The sequence below is a fragment of the Ochotona curzoniae genome, unplaced genomic scaffold, assembly GCF_017591425.1.
Source record: "Ochotona curzoniae isolate NIBS_2020 unplaced genomic scaffold, NIBS_Ocur_1.0 scaffold_4683, whole genome shotgun sequence".
Lineage (NCBI taxonomy): Eukaryota > Metazoa > Chordata > Mammalia > Lagomorpha > Ochotonidae > Ochotona > Ochotona curzoniae.
Genome location: NW_024467121.1, coordinates 746,107 through 764,453, shown reverse-complemented (window position 1 = coordinate 764,453; position 18,347 = coordinate 746,107). Strand labels below are relative to the sequence as shown.

The 18,347-nt window shown below is 49.4% G+C and overlaps 1 protein-coding gene across 1 annotated transcript in view; it reads left to right on the top strand.

The window, feature by feature from the left end:
- PARP1 (poly(ADP-ribose) polymerase 1) overlaps nucleotides 1-11,636 on the top strand; it is a 43,059-nt gene extending 31,423 nt beyond the window's left edge. The window contains exons 14-23 of the mRNA XM_040967794.1: nucleotides 1,483-1,611; nucleotides 2,811-2,894; nucleotides 4,345-4,467; nucleotides 5,440-5,568; nucleotides 7,264-7,362; nucleotides 7,839-7,991; nucleotides 8,908-9,035; nucleotides 9,669-9,730; nucleotides 10,287-10,401; nucleotides 10,753-11,636. Of these exons, the coding sequence (XP_040823728.1) occupies nucleotides 1,483-1,611; nucleotides 2,811-2,894; nucleotides 4,345-4,467; nucleotides 5,440-5,568; nucleotides 7,264-7,362; nucleotides 7,839-7,991; nucleotides 8,908-9,035; nucleotides 9,669-9,730; nucleotides 10,287-10,401; nucleotides 10,753-10,834 (1,104 nt within the window). The 3' untranslated portion in view covers nucleotides 10,835-11,636. The remainder of the gene's footprint in view (nucleotides 1-1,482; nucleotides 1,612-2,810; nucleotides 2,895-4,344; nucleotides 4,468-5,439; nucleotides 5,569-7,263; nucleotides 7,363-7,838; nucleotides 7,992-8,907; nucleotides 9,036-9,668; nucleotides 9,731-10,286; nucleotides 10,402-10,752) is intronic.
- The last annotated feature ends 6,711 nt before the right edge of the window (nucleotides 11,637-18,347 follow it).

Below are 18,347 nucleotides of genomic sequence, written 5' to 3'. Positions count from 1 at the left end.
GCTGATTAAGTAAGTGACTCATAGTCTACAAATTGAATCTGTGATCGATACCAACAAAAATTATTTTTTTTTAAAGATTTATTTTTATTATTTTTTCATTGGAAAGGCGGATATACAGAGAGGAGAGACAGAGAGGAAGATCTTCCGTCCGATGATTCACTCCCCAAGTGAGCGCAACGGGCCGATACTATGCCGATCCGAAGCCAGGAGCCTCTTCCGGGTCTCCCGCGCGGGTGCAGGGTCCCAAAGCTTTGGGCCGTCCTCGACTGCTTTCCCGGGCCACAGGCAGGGAGCTGGAAGGGAAGCGGGGCTGCCGGGATTAGAACCGGCGCCCATATGGGATCCCGGGCGTGCTAGGCGAGGACTTAGCCACTTGCGCCACCGCGCCGGGCCCAACAAAAATTATTAATAAGGAAATTTTCTTTCTGTGTGAGATCTTTGCAGTCTGAGGTGTATTTTTTGCATTGACGGCCTATTTCAGAATTTATTAGCACAATCCCTCCCGCTTTGATACACTTTGAATATTTGCAAGCATGTGCTAGACTGTGTACCTCTGTGATTACTGCCACTAGAAGTGGAGTTCCTGGCTCAAGAGTACGTGCACTCAAATTGGCTGCTCAGCACCTGGATTGTTCACCCTCTAGTGGAGTTACTGTAAGACTCAGAATTACATTAGGCACTCTGAAGGTGACCACAGCGGCCGTGAGCGCGAACACAGTGCAGAACTGTTTGGTGTGATTAGACCCAGCAGATTGTCTGTTCAAAGCTCTGTCAGCTACCTTCCCCCTGCACAACTAACACCTTATTAGTTGCTAGGCACACTGTGATGGACAGAGCAAGGTCCCTGCCCTCACAGGGCTCAATTCTGACAATGAAAAGAGATTAAGGGGGTTTCTTGAACAGTGAATTGTTGACATTGCCTGGGATTCCAGATGTCAGGGGTAAAGCTGAGGTCATGTGATCTCAGGGAGCCAGCCTGCGGCAGGGGAAACAAAAAAGAGGATAGGCTCCTGGATAGGCTCCGATTGTGAATGTGGCTGGCAGGAAATGGGACTTATGGCCTGGTCCATAGTAACTGTATATACACATATACACTTTAGGATTATAACAGTCCTGGGGGTGGAAGTACAAGAGAAAGGAAAAAAGGATTTCACCATCTTGGGACCCAATCGCCCAAGGTTCACCTCCACAATGACCTAAAATGACTTCCAAGTTGGGTAGCAGGGCAGCAGGTCTGGTCAGCCCATGTACTTGCTGTGTGGCAGCCAAGAGAGCTTGTGGATGCCCAGGAATTGTCTGGTCCTTGGGCAAAGTCATTCCCTCACGCCTTTTGTGACCGACACTAAGCAGTTTTGCTGGTGGCACTCCATCCTGTATGTCCCAGCTGTCTGCAGCCACACCTCTGCACCATCACTGCCACTTTGCCTGGCTTGTTAGATCGACCTTCTTCCTAATCTTTGTATTTGTTTTCCCCCCCTGAAGGACGAGGAGGCGGTTAAGAAGCTGACAGTCAGCCCTGGTACCAAATCCAAGCTCCCCAAGCCTGTTCAGGAGCTCATTAAGATGATATTCGACGTGGAAAGTATGAAGAAAGCGATGGTGGAATATGAGGTTAGTGAGTTGGTTATCTGGGCACTCCCTGGAGGCTGAATCAATGCAGGGCATCCTGGCGGTTCTTATTTGCTGGTTTCTAACCCAGAAGCAGAAATCATCAGATGCCAGCTTCTAGTTCCTATCCTTCAGTCTTTGGGCCTGTGATTGCCAAGGCCTCTGGTGCTTGTTCTCTTGTCAGGGGTCATTTGACTTGCTAGAAAATGTGGTGTGTTATGGAGCATGTTCCCTTGGATCCCTTCTTGTTGCTAATAGGGTGGGTGGGTGAACAGCCAACGATCATGGTAGCAGGAAGTTCAAGATTTAGCCCACTTACAGAAAATTCTACAGTCTACTCTGTAAGGTGACAGCAAGAGGGCATCAGCCACTAGCTGCATGGGATATAATTCATAGTATGCGTTTGTGTGTTTTTTATTTAAAAGGCAGAGTAACAGATTTCCCATCCATTGGTTCATTTCCCAAGTGAAGCCAGAAGTCCTGGACTCCGTCTGGGTCTCTCATGGTGGTGGCAGAGACCCAAGTACTTGATTCATCACATGCTGCCTTCCAAGGTGTGCATTAACAGGAAACTGTACTCAGAAGCAGACCCAGACCTTAACCCAGGCACTCCGACACGGGAGTCAAACTTCCCAGTGTCTTGACCACTGTACCAAACACCAACCTAATGTTAGAAGAAAAGTTGGGAGCAGAATGGGGGAGCCTTTTGGGTTGACTAATCAGGAAAGGAGAGCACTGATTGAATAGAAGTTCAAAAGCCTGTCCTTCTGAGAATAAGTTTCGCCTTTTAAAAATCTCTACTGCTTGTTTTCTGGTTGGATTCCTGTCTGGGAGATGGCTCCCTTGCCTTTGGCCCCAGGACCTCAGGAAGGGCACCTGGCAGGACATTGAGATCTAGACCATGACCAGTGTTCTCTCCTTTTCACCTTGAAGTTGGATGGGAATTGTGTCTTATTGCGGAAGTGCTGGACTGTGTGAGCTGTGAGTGGGTTGGGGAAGTCAGAGTTGGCTGATATTGGCCATAAATTGAGCAAGACTCTTTCCCATGGGCTCCCAGTACCCTGATTGGAGTTGGGCTGTTTACTGTGGACCTAGGGTGTGGGTCTCCTTGGGAATTCCTGCAGCCTTCTGATTGCTTCCCACAGCTGCTGGGGGAGGGTGGGGGGACACGCAGACACACCTGCACCTGCTTGTCTCCACAGATTGACCTTCAGAAAATGCCTTTGGGGAAGCTAAGCAAAAGGCAGATCCAGGCTGCGTATGCCATCCTCAGTGAGGTCCAGCAGGTGAGCAGGGCTGCCCCGGGGGCTCTCCCGGCCACCTCCCTTGGCCAGCGTCTCACCTTGGCATGGGCTATGTTCATGAAATAAATGTACCAGACTGCAGTCTATAAGGGTTTAGATTCTTTTTTTACCTTATTGAATATGAAAAGTGCCTACTGCTCCTAAAACTAACAAATGGTTTCCATTACAGATTTGTCATGAACTCCCTATCAACTTGATGAACAGTGTGGTGCTGCTCTTGGAGATACTTTGCTTTTGTGTGTCCTTAGAAGGGTTTATTTTTTGCAGTTACTAGGAAGTCATTGAATAGGAAACAATTTGTCTTAGTTTCTTTCATTCATATTTTTAATTACTTATTTTCTTCTTCTTGAAAAGGCAGAGCAGTCCAGAACTGTTTGTTTCCCACGTAGGTGGCAGGGATGCATTGTCAGGAAGCTGGGTCAGAAATGGAGTAGTTGAGGCTCAAACCAGCACTCCAGCATGGGGTGCAGGTGTTCCCTAAGCCAATTTACTCCACTGTGCCACAGCTCACACTCACTGAGCATGCACCACAATCCTGCCCCCAGAGTTCACACTACCTCCTAGAGGGACTGGAGGCTCCGCCTCCATTTGAGGATGGGATGCAGACTCCACTTAAGAAAGAACAAGCTGAGAAGTTGAAGTGAACTTTCTGGCCAGTGCTAGAGAAAAGGCCCCGAAATGGCCATTAAATGCCAAGTTTTCCGTCCAAGCACTTTTTCCTGGTCCAGATTCCCAGGTGGAAGGGCAGAGTAGCATCCATCCCCACGTCCCAAGCCAGCTGTGGCAAAAGGAGTTTTACCACTTGACAAAGTCCATACCTTGATGAGAACTGGATCTAAGAGTGCCAGGTTGTTGCCTCAGGACCTTCCATGGACCCCAAGGCTACCTGCCATATCAACAGTATACAGGGTCTAGCTCTTCCAACTCTTCTCACACTTAATGCACACCCTCTGCACACAGAGCACTGAACAGCACTGTGGTGCTTAGCTCCCCTGTGTCTGCCCACCTAGACCTGTTTCAGGCACAGTGAAAGCCATCTCCCCACTTCAGAAATGAGGTTGGTATATAACAAGACTTTGATTGCACTTCATCACAACCCCTCCCCATAAATTTTTATTATAGAAATTTTTCACACATGCAACATATTGGAAGGGCTTTTCAGCAAAACCTGTAAGCCCACCTCCTAGATTTTATAATTGACCTTTTCCCTGGAAGGGGAGAAGGGCTTCACATAACAGCATAGTTTGTTCTTCAGAGGGAATTTCTGTGAGAAACACAGCTTGTGAACTCCCTGCTGCTAGGATGCATAGGTCCTGCTCCTGCATGCTCTGGCTCAGTCCTGCCGCAGGTGACCTGGGAGAGGAGAAAGGCCAGCCAGGTATGGGACTCAGAGCTGCTCTCAGCCCTGGCTCATTCCTCCCCACTCCTCCAGGCCGTGTCCCAGGGCAGCAGTGACTCTCAGATCCTGGATCTCTCCAATCGCTTCTACACTCTGATCCCCCACGACTTCGGGATGAAGAAGCCCCCACTCCTGAACAACACGGACAGCGTGCAGGTAGCGCCGCGTTCTCTTGGGGCTGTCCACCTCAGGATCCTGAGGTAGCCATGCCCACACTGTGAAATGAGGTTTCTGCTCACATTGGTGGAGACAGCTGGGCAGCACTGATTGCCTTTCCTGCCCTTGCTGTGCCCAGTCAGGCCAAGAGACAGAGCTATTGGGCAGGAAGCTTCTCACCCTGCCTGCTTTTAGGGGAACCACGAAAGGTCCTGACTGAAGTGTGGGATGTGGGGTTGGTCCCCACTGCCATTGGTGCATGTGAGAGAAGAGTTTGCTGTCACCTCCCAGGGCAGTGAGGCCTCCTTGGTATCCCAGGAATTCTAAGTGTCCACTGTCCCTGACTCTGGGAGATGTTGGTTCCCCTACCCCCAACTGTGCTGGATTCTGTCTGTATGTTGGTCTACTTTTTAATTTTTTCACAGACAGATCTTCCATTCACTGACTTACCTCCCAGGTGCCCACAAAAGCCAGATCTGACTCAGCTGGCTTCCAAGGTCTGCATTAGCAGGGAGCTGGACTCAGACCCTACCATTCTGGTTGATGTCCCAATGGCAGTTAGGCTAACTGTACCCCATCCCCTTTATTTTCAAACTGGTAAACAGGAAACATAAAATTGCACGGATGTTTGCATTTTATTTCTTTGAGAAAGAGCTGAGTTAGATTTATTTCTTTAAAAAGCAGAGTGTCACACACATATCTTCAGCCCACTGGTTCAGACACTAAATGCCTGCAACAACCCATGCTGAGCAAGGCCTCCCATGTAGGCAGGGATCTAGTTACCTTAGCTGTCACTTGTTGTGTCCTAGAGACACGTTAGCAGGAATCTGGAGTCAGGAGTGGAACACTCTGCTATGGGATGTGGGCCCCTTCAGTGGCATCTTCACCACTATGCAAGATGCCTAACCCTACTTATAGATTTCTTATGCCAGACCGGTTGGTGTTAACTCGCTTATTTTCCTTCTGCTGCAGGCCAAGGTGGAAATGCTGGACAACCTCCTGGACATTGAGGTGGCCTACAGTCTGCTCAGGGGTGGGTCTGATGATAGCAGCAAGGACCCCATTGATGTCAACTATGAGAAACTCAAAACAGACATTAAGGTAACAAGCCCAGCCAGCCCTTCTGCAAGTGTCTTAACTGAGAGCAGTGGTCCAGAGCTCAGAGGTGTTGCAAGCTGCCAGTTGTTGCTGCTGGTGGTCCTTAATCTGCCAGCTTCTTGGCTATTAATGATGGGACAAGATTGAAGGCAGGCTTCCATGCTGGGGGCTTCAGCATGGTATAGAGCAGGGCTGGGAAATGTCTGGCCCACAGGCCATATGAGGCCTGCACTGTCATTTGGTCTGACCCTGCCAAGGTAACCACAGGCAGGACTGGAAATTCAGAGTATCTATAACAGCCTTATTTTTAAGTTGAGTATTTCCCGTGGTATACAAACAATACTATAAGTATCCAGTTGACCCTTGGCAGAGAAGAGGTTCCCCACCCCAGTGTACAGATGGGATTTTTGAGGAATTTTACCAGAAGTTCCTTTCCTTTGGTCAAGAGGGGAACTCTTTTTTGAGACTGTTGGGAAGCCCAATGGCAGCTGTAATGCAGGGGTTGGGCTCCCCAGGGCCCTGAACTTAGAACAAGGACTTGGAAGTGCAAGGAACACACATGGCCTCTGCATGCTACCCTCAGCTTTCTACAGTAGAGCTTTCAGCACTTCCCCCACAGTGGTTTGATAGCCATACTGAGAGTCCGGGTATATGGCTCTGCACTCAAAAATCCTGACAGCTGAGTGCACATTTGCTGCTTTCAATAATTATTTTTTAAATTTTTTTTTTTTATTCGAAAGTCAGATTTATAGAGAAGAAGAAACGGAAAGATCTTCCATCTGCTGGGTTACTCCCACAATGGCCAGTACTGAGCCAGTCTAAACCCAGGATCCTCCTCCAGGTTTCCCACACTGTTGCAGGGTGCCAAGGCTTTGACCCGTACTCTAGTGCTTTCCTAGGCCACAGGCAGGGAGCTAGTTGGAAAGGAAGTGGAGCAGCCAGGACATGATCCAGCGTACATGTGGGATCCCAGCACTTGCAAGATGAGGATTTAGTCACAGAGTCATTGCACCAGGCCATATTTGTTTTGTTTTCTTTTTTTTAAGAGAAGTACACAGATTGGCCAACCACTGGTCCACTTCCCAAATGCCCACAACAGCTAAGCTGGGCTAGGCCAGAACCAGGAGCCAGGAACCTAACTGGTGTGCCACCACCTAATGATTTCCAGATTGCAAATTAACAGGAAGCTGGAATGAGGAGCAGAGCCAGCTTCAAACCTGGCCATTTGATAATGTGGGTCTCGGGCATCCCAGTGAATGACTTAGCCACGTGACTGGACACTGCAGTCCATCATGTCCTGATAATGTGGGTTTCAGGTTTCCGGATGAATGGCTTAGCCATGGGACCAGACATCACCGTCCATCATGTCAAATTCATGACAAGCTGGAACTCCTTACTCCAGAGTCTTGTTCACTGACACTGAGCCCATGCTTCTGGCTGTCCTGATATCCCACAACAAGGAATTTTTAACACAGAAAATACAACCCTGAAATCCTCTACAACTCAAGTAGAAAGGGTGGATATGTTGGGAAAGTGGGACTGCCCAGTGGATAGGCCTGGAACTTAGGCTGGCCCTGGGCCTCTGCTATGGCACATGTTACTGGTCTGAGCATCCACTGAGCCCGTGGACGGGCGTCTTGCCTCCCTGGTGCTCTTCTGTGGTCACCATTCCTTTAATCTCCGAATGCTGTGTTGTAGGTGGTTGACAAAGACTCTGAAGAAGCTGAGGTCATCAGGAAATATGTGAAGAACACTCATGCAACAACGCACAATGCATATGACTTGGAAGTTGTTGACGTAAGAAATCCCCCTTCTTCCCCACCCCATTTCATCTCCTGCCAGCTAGGCCTGCCCACTCCTCCATCCTGGGCAAGGAGAGAAATGAGCGGCTTACTTTGCCAAATCACCAGAGGAAGTGATTCATTTGTTGAACGAGAAAATTAGTAGTCTTAGAGTTTGGGGGTGGCTTTTTATTTAGGAAAGGATATGTCCTATCCGTAAGCCTGGTTTTAGAATCAGGGTGAAGCACTGAGAGGTCCACCATAGGGTTGCTCGGGTAAGCAAGCATCTGCACAGGAGTGCCATGGCCAGTTGCTACTGGGCAGGCCCTGGACAGGTCTCAGTTCTTCTTGGCCTACCTAGCATCTTCCATTCTGCAAACGACCTTCAGTTTTCTAGCTACAGGGAGACTGGTCCCGACTCATACCCTGTTGAATCTTTGCATTAACCAGAGTAATGCCTGACTTCTGTTTCCCCTTAAATGCCTTGAGCAGATCTTTAAGATAGAGCGTGAAGGAGAGAGCCAACGCTATAAGCCCTTTAAGCAGCTTCATAACCGACAATTACTGTGGCATGGGTCCAGGACCACCAACTTTGCTGGGATCCTGTCCCAAGGTCTGCGGATAGCCCCGCCCGAAGCGCCTGTGGTACGTGCCTGTCTGGCCCGGGGATGGGTGGGGTTAGGTAGGGGAGTATTATGGATCCTTTAGAGAGAACATTCTGGGCCCCCCATAAACAAGGGGCCAGTTTAAAGATGCCTGAGGCCAAAGCCCCCAGATAGTACCTGTACTACCTTCTCCCTCCAGACCTCAGCCCTGTTGATAGTGTTGCTGCAGATTTCTCAGACATGGTTTCCGTGTCAGAAGTATCCAGACCAGGGCCTGCTGTGAACGTTCATGAAGTGTGTTAGTGGGCATGTTCCAGGCTGGAGCCAAAGGGCAGCCTGTGTTCATACCTGTCTGCCACTGGCTGGCAGGGCAGCCTCTGTGAGATGGGTTTCCACATCTTCCTCACTCATAAGGGGTAATCCATAAGGAAAGCCTCGCCCATGCTTGAGGGAGGGTCAGTCACCTGCTGGTTGTAGAGGTAGCCAGCTGGACAGGGTCCTAGAGTGCCACTACCAACCTCTCAGAGTTGTAAACAGTGAAGAGGGAAAAGCTTTCATGGCACTTACCAGTACTATGCACTTGTATGTAACTGGGCAGATGGCCTAGGCACTCTCAGTCCCATTTTTCACATAGAGAAGGGAATAGGCAAAATGGCCGGCCCTCCTTGGGTGTTCACATGGCACTGGTCTACCACGTATTGACTCATTCAGTCTTCACGGCAGCCCTATGAGGTGATTTTCCTTGTCTGAGAGGAAAGGAAAGTGGGTCAAGGGGGTTAGTAACTCTTAACAATTCCTGGGCCTCAGCCTCCTGGCCCATCTGTAAGCTCAGACCTCCTGCGGGTAAAGGGGAGGACTACAGCACTTACCCAGGGGCCTGGCTCCCATAGGCACACTGAATCACTTCCTGACTTCCTGGGAAAAGGTTTTCAACTTTCTCTTTTCCAACCCTCCAGACGGGCTACATGTTCGGGAAAGGGATCTATTTTGCTGACATGGTCTCCAAGAGCGCCAACTACTGTCACACATCTCAGGGAGACCCTATAGGCTTAATCCTGTTGGGAGAAGTTGCCCTTGGAAACATGTGAGTAACCTGGCTCTGAAGCCGGGGCCAGTTAATGGGGCCAGGTGGAGTGGGCATTGGGGAAGGACACTGCCTTGGAGTCCCTGCCAGTTAGAACTCTTGGCTTGTAAGGAAAGAAGCCAGTTCGGGTTAAGGAGTCAAGGAAGGTGCAGAGAAGGGAACATGGACTCACCTCAGGAGCTGCTGCTGAATGCCCTTTCTGTGGCTGAGAAGAGGGTGTGGGATAGCACAGAAGCTGCCCTGTTGCCTTGCAACAGCCCTGGCCTTGCCAGACTTTCTGAAACTAACTTACATGGAACTGGTTTCGCAAACCTAGTTTCACATTCTCCACAAAGAATACCTAATACCTGATTAAGCCAATGTGGTCCTATCAGCTGCACCCAAAAAAGTAAGGGCATCTCCTGGGCCTAAGGTCCAGGGATCACAGGCTAACAGAAACCTGCAGTGCAGCTGCTCATAGTCCCATTCCGGGCCTGTCCTTGGAATGGCCCCATAACAGTGATGGTGGGACAGAAGCTCTACAAAAGGAAGCACCCCTTAGCTCCTAGCAGTGGATGGAGTGGGTTCTGAGGGCACTCAGCTCAGCTGGCCCATCCTTTTGAAAGCTGTTCTGAGCCCATCTCTCTTGAATAGGTATGAACTGAAGCACGCTTCACATATCAGCAAGTTACCCAAGGGCAAACACAGCGTCAAAGGTAACACAGCTTGGCTCCCTATGCAACCCGGGAATGGGCTTTCTTTCCACAGAGGCCATGTTCTGGCTAGCTACCAAAGCAGTTGAAGGCTCCTGTTGTAAAGGCACGTCCATTCTATATGGCTGCAGCTGGGCTTCCTAGTGGCATGGAAGCCAGCTGCTTCCTAGACCCACTGTTCACCTCATTGTCTGAACAGCAGCAGGAAGGCTCTCCTGGGGCATAATGGTGCTAGAATACCCTACTGTTACTGGAGATGGCCAGCACATGAGGAGTTAGGGCCTTCAGCTGCCTGCTTAAAGTGACAGCTTTAGAATTCTCTGCAGTAGAAGTGTGGCCCCCACAGAAGGCTGCTGCTTGTGGAACAACCTGTGAAGATTGATGCCCGGAAGTCCTGAGCTATATAGCTCACAGTTTTATACCCAAGGGATAGAGTGCAGGAGTTACATGTTTAAAGTGAACACAGAGACGCAATGTAAAACCATTCCCCTTTTCCTGGAACATTGTCAACGTCCTTTGTCACCATTTCCATTCATACAGCTTGCACTTGTTTTTGCAGGTCTGGGAAAGACCACCCCCGACCCTTCGGCTAGTATTACTCTGGATGGTGTAGAAGTTCCCTTGGGGACTGGCATTTCCTCTGGTGTCAACGACACCTGTCTGCTTTATAATGAGTATCCTTTCAAGCATGTGCCCTGGATGGACACACAGATGCACCAGGATGCCCTGGGGTGGCCTTGGTCACACTCACTTCCAGTGTGTCTCAGGGTAACCAGGTTCCTTGCATGGTCCCCTCTACCAACCCCGGAGCACAGCAATAAGTCAGACTGACTCCCTGAGGCCTGGTTCACAGGGTACCAGGATTCCCTTGCCCGGGAGGGTTCGCTGACCTTAACCACCACCACCACCACGCCTCCCCGGGCCACACCTCAGGGCTCTGGGCACCCTGCTGTCCCTGGGGAAGGGGGTGCCACCATTCACTCTGCAAAGTGCAACCATGGGTTCCTTAACATGCCTTCCTCCAGATACATCGTCTATGATATTGCTCAGGTAAATCTGAAGTATCTGCTGAAGTTGAAATTCAATTTCAAGACATCCCTGTGGTGAACAGTGATACAGGGCCCAGCTGCCCCCTGCAGCTCTGCTGTGGCTTCCCCTGCTGCGTTCCAGAGCCCAGCAGGCTGGAGGCCGCACTCACCTGCTGATCTACCTGTGCTAGATCTCCCTAGGATGGCTTTCACGTGAACACGGTCAGGTGGTTCCCAACTTCTCACATCCCTTGTTTTGCATCGTGTTTGGGGGCTTCTTCCCTGCCGAACACAGCCCCGGTATCTGGAGCTGGCTGGAGGAGGACGTCAGGGAGAAGTTCTGTTTGCTCTGTTTTGTTTGCTTAGTGTAGCCCCATGGAAAGAACCAAGCCACGGTAGAGCGGCTGCCTTACAGGTCTCTCTAGGTAGAGAGAAAAGCAGGCTTCCTTCCACCTTTTTCTAAGTGTTCCTCTTTAGTTTTGATTCTGAGAAAATGTTAAACCTTTATTTTGAGCTAAAAATAAAAACTAATTTCATACCTTAGATTTTCTTTTTTATCTTGTTTCTTTCCCCCCTTTTTAGTTTCTGGGGAGGATTTGTTTGGGTTTTGGCTTTTGGTGATGCGTCTGAAGAGACCAAATGGAGGAACATTATAACATATTCGTATTCTTAGAAGCAAACAGCCCTTTCCTTTTCTAGAAATACTTGAACTTGAAAGCTCTCAGGATAAAGAATGTAGTAAATTGAAAGTTACATTTTTAAGTTCTAGATTCCAATGAGCAATCTTAATCTTGTCTTCCAAATGAAAATGAACCATAATACCACTATAGCAACCTATGGGCTAATAGTCATTCTCGATTAAAATGTAAATAACTCCTGTATTTGTGTGTTGTGTGTGTGGTCTCATTCTCGCTATGGACGCGGCTCAGTCTTCACAGTGCAGGATCCAAAGAGACTACAAAGGGATTGCAAATATGTGCATCTCTGCAATCCCAGAATATGGCAGCAGCAAACCAGGCTTTGTGCACTGGGAATACCTTCCTGGGTACAGGAACCAGCATAAGAAGACACTGTGTCCTCTTGGGTTTATCAGAGATAACAGTACAGTTTTGTGGAAGATTGGCGTGCCCCTCATTGCCTCACATGGCTACGCAGTTATTTGACTGATAGCTAAATGTTGACACTTGAATTTCCCCATATGTACACTGGGAACATGTCTAATAGCCCTCCTGCCCTTCAGCAGAGGCCAGTAGGAATATTGTTGGCCAGGTAGCCTCTCCAATAATCACTGAGCAAAGAAAACCACCCGGGCAGGGCCATAAAGCCAGGGCTTGGGTTCTGTAAACCTCGTGCAAAGCTATGGTCTCCAACCCAGTGTTGTGAAATCTGGTGAGGAAAGCCATGGGTAGGCCCTATGCAGGTCAGTAAAGACACAAAGCATTGTTGCAGTGTTTGCCACATGAAGCACTCTCAGTGTATCAGCAATACTGTTTTTGGCTTGGTACACTGGAGTGTTGCAGGCTGTACCAAGCACAGGAAAGGAGTTAGGTAGGGTCCAAGTATAGACAGGTAACTGACTTCTATGACAGGTTTGTGTTTGCCTATTCTCATTGTTTACAGTTTGATAAGAATCCTTGGCACCTTTGACTGGAGACCCTTTGCCATCCCAGAGGCTCTTGAGCTCACTCTGTAAATCCTGAATATTCCATACTCTTCACTTTTTTTTTAACAGCACAGAGAAAGGTGATTAAACCATCTCACCACCTGACCAAACTAAGTATTTTTAGGTTGGAGTGATTGCTTAATGAGTTCCCTGTAATCAAAATTCAAAGGAACCAACTCTATTACATCTCAGAAGTCATTTTCTATTTTTCAAACTCTGTGTCATGGAAGCAGCTAACAGCAAGCAAGTGATTAAAATGTCTGGAAAACCAGGCTTGAATCTAGAGCCTTGGGGTGCTGCTCTACACCTGTCCCATGAGCTATTCCACCTAACTGTGTGCCCGGGAGTGTTCTTGAGTTGCAGTACTGCCCAGCACTGCAAGACCCACATCTCATGGCCCTGGGCAGCATGTGCTGGCCCCAGCGCTGCTGGGAGGCACCACACATAACTCCAGCCGTAGTTTTTTTTTTCACACTTTGGTGCTGTCCTCTCTCAGAGGTTGAGAGAGCTCCTTCAGCATTCTAGCCCTCTTAGAGAGCTGCCATTGAGGGGTCAGCCTGACGCTTCATGATGCCTGGGCTAGCTGCAGCCTAGCTGCTGATGCAAGCCCTGTGAACTTTTCAGGTGTAAACTGCTCACTCTCCTAGCTAGAAGGCATCCCAGTCCCTTGGCTGCTTCAGAAAATGCGTATATGCAGAGACCTGGACGGCGGCTGGGCATATTTTTGACCCATCGGACTGATTTTATCATGCTCATAGTACTCTTGAACACGTTTCCCAAAAGCTTGCGAATCACTTCTTGGATGCAGCAGGTATTGCCACCACGTTTCCAGGCTGGGACCTCGGCCTCGGGTCTTGTTTATGACCAAGGGTACCTCAGCAGGGGTCGAGTGTCACAAGAAATGCTATCTTTCTCTTCAATACTCGTCAAATACTAGTCAGGGCCAGTCACATGGTTAAGACTAGTGACAGTTTGCCAGTGTGTCTCTGGGTTGTAAGATACATGTTTGGAGACTTGCTGTTTCGTGGCTTGGCCCTTGTGTTCATAGAGGGTATCCCATCCCTGACCTAAGAACAGGTGCCAGGGTGTCTCCCACATGCCAGGCAGACTCAGTGCTTCTCCATCTTTGTGGCCACGCACACAGCATGGCTCTGGTTGAGGAGCTTGGTTCCTAAGCACTGGGTGTGTACCCATCAATCAACGAGTTACCCCATATGGCCCAGCCCCCAGAAGTGACCTCATGTAAAGGTGGAATGAATGGCTCACCATGCTTCCAGTTGGGAGGCTATACCCCGAAGGGCTAAGGTTCCATTGGAAGAGGATGCAGTAGATGCTTTACATCAGAGATCAGAATGTACTGCTGTGTATCATCACCACCAGCCACAGCGCATGAGCCTGGAGACAGAGGTTAGAGTAAGCTGCTCTTACTGCTAGTACTTGTAATACCACACGTACAGTTTTTGTTTGGAGGTCTTAGTCTCTGAGAGAAAATGGCTCTATTAATTAGAAGATGAGGCTGTGGGGCCCAGCGCGGTGACGCAGTGGTTAAGGTCCTCACCTTGCACACCCGGAATCCCATATGGGCGCCGGTTCTAGTCCCGGCAGCCCCGCTTCCCTTCCAGCTCCCTGCCTGTGGCCCGGGAGGGCAGTCAAGGACAGTCCAGGGCTTTGGGACCCTGCACCTGCATGGGAGACCCGGAAGAGGCTCCTGGCTTCAGATAGGCATAGCATCGGCCGTTGCACTCACTTGGGGAGTGAGTCATCGGACGGAAGATCTTCCTCTCTGTCTCTCCTCTCTGTATATCCGCCTTTCCAATGAAAAAATAATAAAAATAAATCTTTAAAAAAAAAAAGGAAGATGAGGCTGTGACCTAGCTCTTAGGAGCTCTTTGTGCTGACCCAGTAATGCAGAGGAAGGGAGTTCGAAATACAGACTTTGGGAGATCTTCCACCTGTTATGGTGGATTCCCCAAATGGCTGCATCAGCCAGGGCTGGGCCAGGCCAAAGACAGGAACCGCATACAGGTGTTCCACATAGGTAGTAGAAGCTCAGATATTTGAGCCACTGCATGCTGCTTTCCCACACATACGCAAGAAGCTGGACAAGAAGGGGAGCTTTTGGACAAGTCTAGGATTTCTGGCAGGAAGGGGCGTATGCATATTAAACTGTATGCTCATTTAGATTTTGGAAGGTAGAGTTCCAAAAAAATCCGATCTTCTGTCTACTAATTCACTCCCCAAATAGCCACAGTGGCCACCTTGTGCCACACTAAAGCCAAGAGCCCTGAACGCTATGCAGGTCTCCCACATGGGTGGCAGGGGCCTAAGGGCTTGAGCCCTCTTCCTTTGTTTTCCCAGGCATATTAGCAAGGAGCTGGGTCAGAAGTGGAGCCATGGGACCTGGTGTGGTAGCCTAGTGACAAGTCCTCACCTTGCTCACGCCAGCATCCTATATGTGCTCTGGTTCTAATCCCTGCAGCCCACTTCCCATCAGGCTCCTGGCTCGTGGCCTGGGAAAGCGGTTGAAGATGGTACAAGTAGTGGGGTCACTGGGACTCTGCCCATGTGGGGTGGCAGTGTTGAAGGAGGTACTCTCACCAACCACAACACTGGGTCACATTTATACACCGAAATTCTTCATATCTCTCTTTGTTAAAAATGTTTACTTTTATTGGAAAGTCATATACACAGGAGGAGAGACAGAGAGGACGATCTTCTGTCTGCTGATTTAATCCCCAAGTGGCCACAAAAGCTGGAGCTGTGCTGAGCTGAAGTCAGGAGCCAGGAGCTTCTTCCAAGTCTCCCACATGGGTGCAGGGTCCCAAGGCTTTGGGCCATCCTCAACTGCTTTCCCAGGCCATTTCTTCATGCAGTGGGTTCTGAACTTTGAAGGGTGTCTCCCTGTCCAGAGATAGGACAAGTAGGAGTTAGGGTCCCCACGGTAAACCCCTGGATTCTTACGATCATCTGAGCTCTGACTGCCTGTGTGGTGCTTTCAACCAATCCTCTTCATCATGGCTTCAGAAGGAAATGAATCTAGCTGTAATGAATCCCCAAAATCTGGGGTGCTAATAAGTATTTAATGGGGTTCCTGGCTTGTAATAAAGTCTCCCATAAGTCTCGGCCAGCTGTCATTATTAATGAAATCCCAGAAGATGGTTGTGCAAGGAGTCTGAATCCAAACAGGAAACTCCAGGCCAGAAAGGAGAGTGACCAGGACACGGACAGCAGGTACCTGACCTATCCCCTGGCAAACAACACCACAAGTGGCCTTCCCTGTCAGTTGTCATTCTTCAACATCTCCCTAGACCATAGAGCCACCAGCCTCTCCCACACTGTCCCCCCAGGCCCAGCTCCACTTCCAGGCAAGATTGCTGGGCTCAGAATAGCCCAGCTGCTGTCTCAGCAGATGGCCTGGCTAATTTTAGCCATGTGGTGCTCACTCGGGGACCAGGCGGGGCCTTTTCAATTTGAATAAGGCAGTGTGCAATTTTGGTGCAGGGCCAACAGCAAAGCTTTAAGCTGTTGTGATTTCCATGTCTGCCTAGCACTTGAGAAGAATTCCAGAAATACAGATTTGAAGGATTTTGTTTTTCGGAACCAACACGAGCCCAAGCTGTGGAGCCAGCAGGCAGAGTAGCCGGTAGGGTGCTAATGGAGGCTGGTGAGAAGCAGATGGTGACAGCAGCTCCTGCCTCCTCTCCCTGGTGATGGACAGGAGGCAGGTCCTTCGCTTCCTGTGCACACTCGCTCTCGTTGCTGCCCTGATCAAAAGGAAAGAAGCAACAGCTTTGCACTGCAGCCTCAGAGCTGCCATCTTCCAGTGCCTTGCCAAGTGTGTTAGGGAGCTAGGAAAGCAAAGCAGCCAGAACTTGAACTGGCGGTCCAATATGAGATGCTGGCTTTGCAAGTAATAGCTTGACCTAATGCATCACAACACCACCCCCGTCATGCACGTAGTGGGTCTGCAGACCCCACTGGAGTCTCAGCCCAGACCCAAGACCCTTAGCGCCACAGCTGCAGATAGTCACGCAGGTTCCCTGCCGTTCTACTGTGCCGGGACTTTGTAAAGAAAGGGGCACCACAGAAATAGAAACCATTGCCCAGAATAGTTTAAATGGTGGTGCTAGTGCTAATCTCCACAGGCTTTGATGACACTATGGAGGTCACTGTCACGCACCCTGCCCACAGCCAAGGCCTCTTTTCCTTCCTCAACTTGGCTTTTTGCTATGCACTCATACCCTTACCCAGAGGACAGTCGTGCCCTATGTGCCCAGGGGTTATTGGATTCCAGTTGTGCTGAAGTCCTGAAGGCCCTGTGACTCTCCTGTGAAAGATGGTCCCCATGGTGGCTATTAAGATTCAATTTCGGGTCCCAGCGCGGTGGCGCAGTGCTTAAGGTCCTCACCTTGCATGCCCGGGATCCCATATGGGCGCCGGTTCTAATCCCGGCAGCCCCGCTTCCCTTCCAGCTCCCTGCTTGTGGCCCGGGAAAGCAGTCGAGGACAGCCCAAAGCTTTGGGACCCTGCACCCGCATGGGAGACCCGGAAGAGGCTCCTGGCTTTGGATAGGCATAGCATCGACTGTTGCACTCACTTGGGGAGTGAATCATGGACGGAAGATTCTCCTCTCTGTATATCTGCCTTTCCAATGAAAAAATAATAAAAATAAATCTTTAAAAAAAAAAAAAGATTCAATTTTAAGGACCCAGCACAATAGCCTAGTGGTTGAAGTCCTTGCCTTGCACAAGCTGGGATCCAATATGGATTCCGGTTCATGCCCCAGCTGCTCCACTTCCCATGAAGCTCCTGCTTGTGGCCTGGGAAAACAGCAGAAGATGGCCCAAGACCTTGGGATCCTGCACCTGTGTAGAGACCTGGGAGAACCTCCTGGTTCATAGTTTCATATCAGCTCAGCTCTGGCTGCTGCAGCCAGTTGGGGAGTGAACCAGCAGAAGGAAAATCTTTGTCTCTCCTTCTCTTTGTAAATCTGCCTTTCCAATAAAAATACATAGATCTTTTTTTAAAAAAGATATGAGATGTCAGCAATGTGTGGTTGGTGAACCAACTCGAGGCAGAGGATTTATGTGGGCACAAAAAATACTAAACAGCTTAATGACATCCTAGTGGGTGAACTCTCAGTCACAGCTACGTGACACTTGCTGCAGGCCAAATGATACACATTATCATGCACAAACGACAAATCCATTATTAATGCAGAATTTGACGGGTGACTAATTGTCCCTAATGTCAGAAAATGCAAATATTCCTTTCAAACAGAAAAGCTTGACAGTGACTAATAGAAGCCCATGTCACTCTTTCCTATCTCAGCAATTATAACTTTTTTTTAAAATTAATAAACAGGCATCATGGAGAAGCTAAATTGAAAGGGAGCCTTTGATAAGAGCGGTGTCTGTAGCACAGAGAACCAGAGCTGCTGGTCGGTTGCTGCAAGGTGAGGCGTAGCTACTGCCAGGCTGCTGCTTGCTGGCCCTGGGACTGCGAAACCAACTGCAGTTCTTGGTGCCTTGGTAAAGTGGGGTCAACAGTGGAGCTGATCTCACAAGGTGGTGAGAGCAAATTCAGTCACGTTAGCGATGACTGGGATGCAGCAGGCAGTCTGTAGTCGTTAACTACTATGACCATTACTTCCCCCTCGGGTAGTTAGGCTACAGAAACAGTTCCATAGCCTGAGTGGCTCATAGAAATTCATTCTCACAGTTCTGCAGATTCAAGTCTGACATCAAGTCTCCAGCAGAGTTGCTGTCTGGTGAGGACCCACTTCCAAGCTCATAGACCCCATCTTTTCACTGTGTCACCATTTGTTTGGTGGAAGAAACTCCTAGTCCTCAGGACCCTATTCCTAAGGGCCCCAGTCCGGTTCCAGACCTAATCCCCATGAGCTAATCCCCTCAGAGGCCCCACCTCC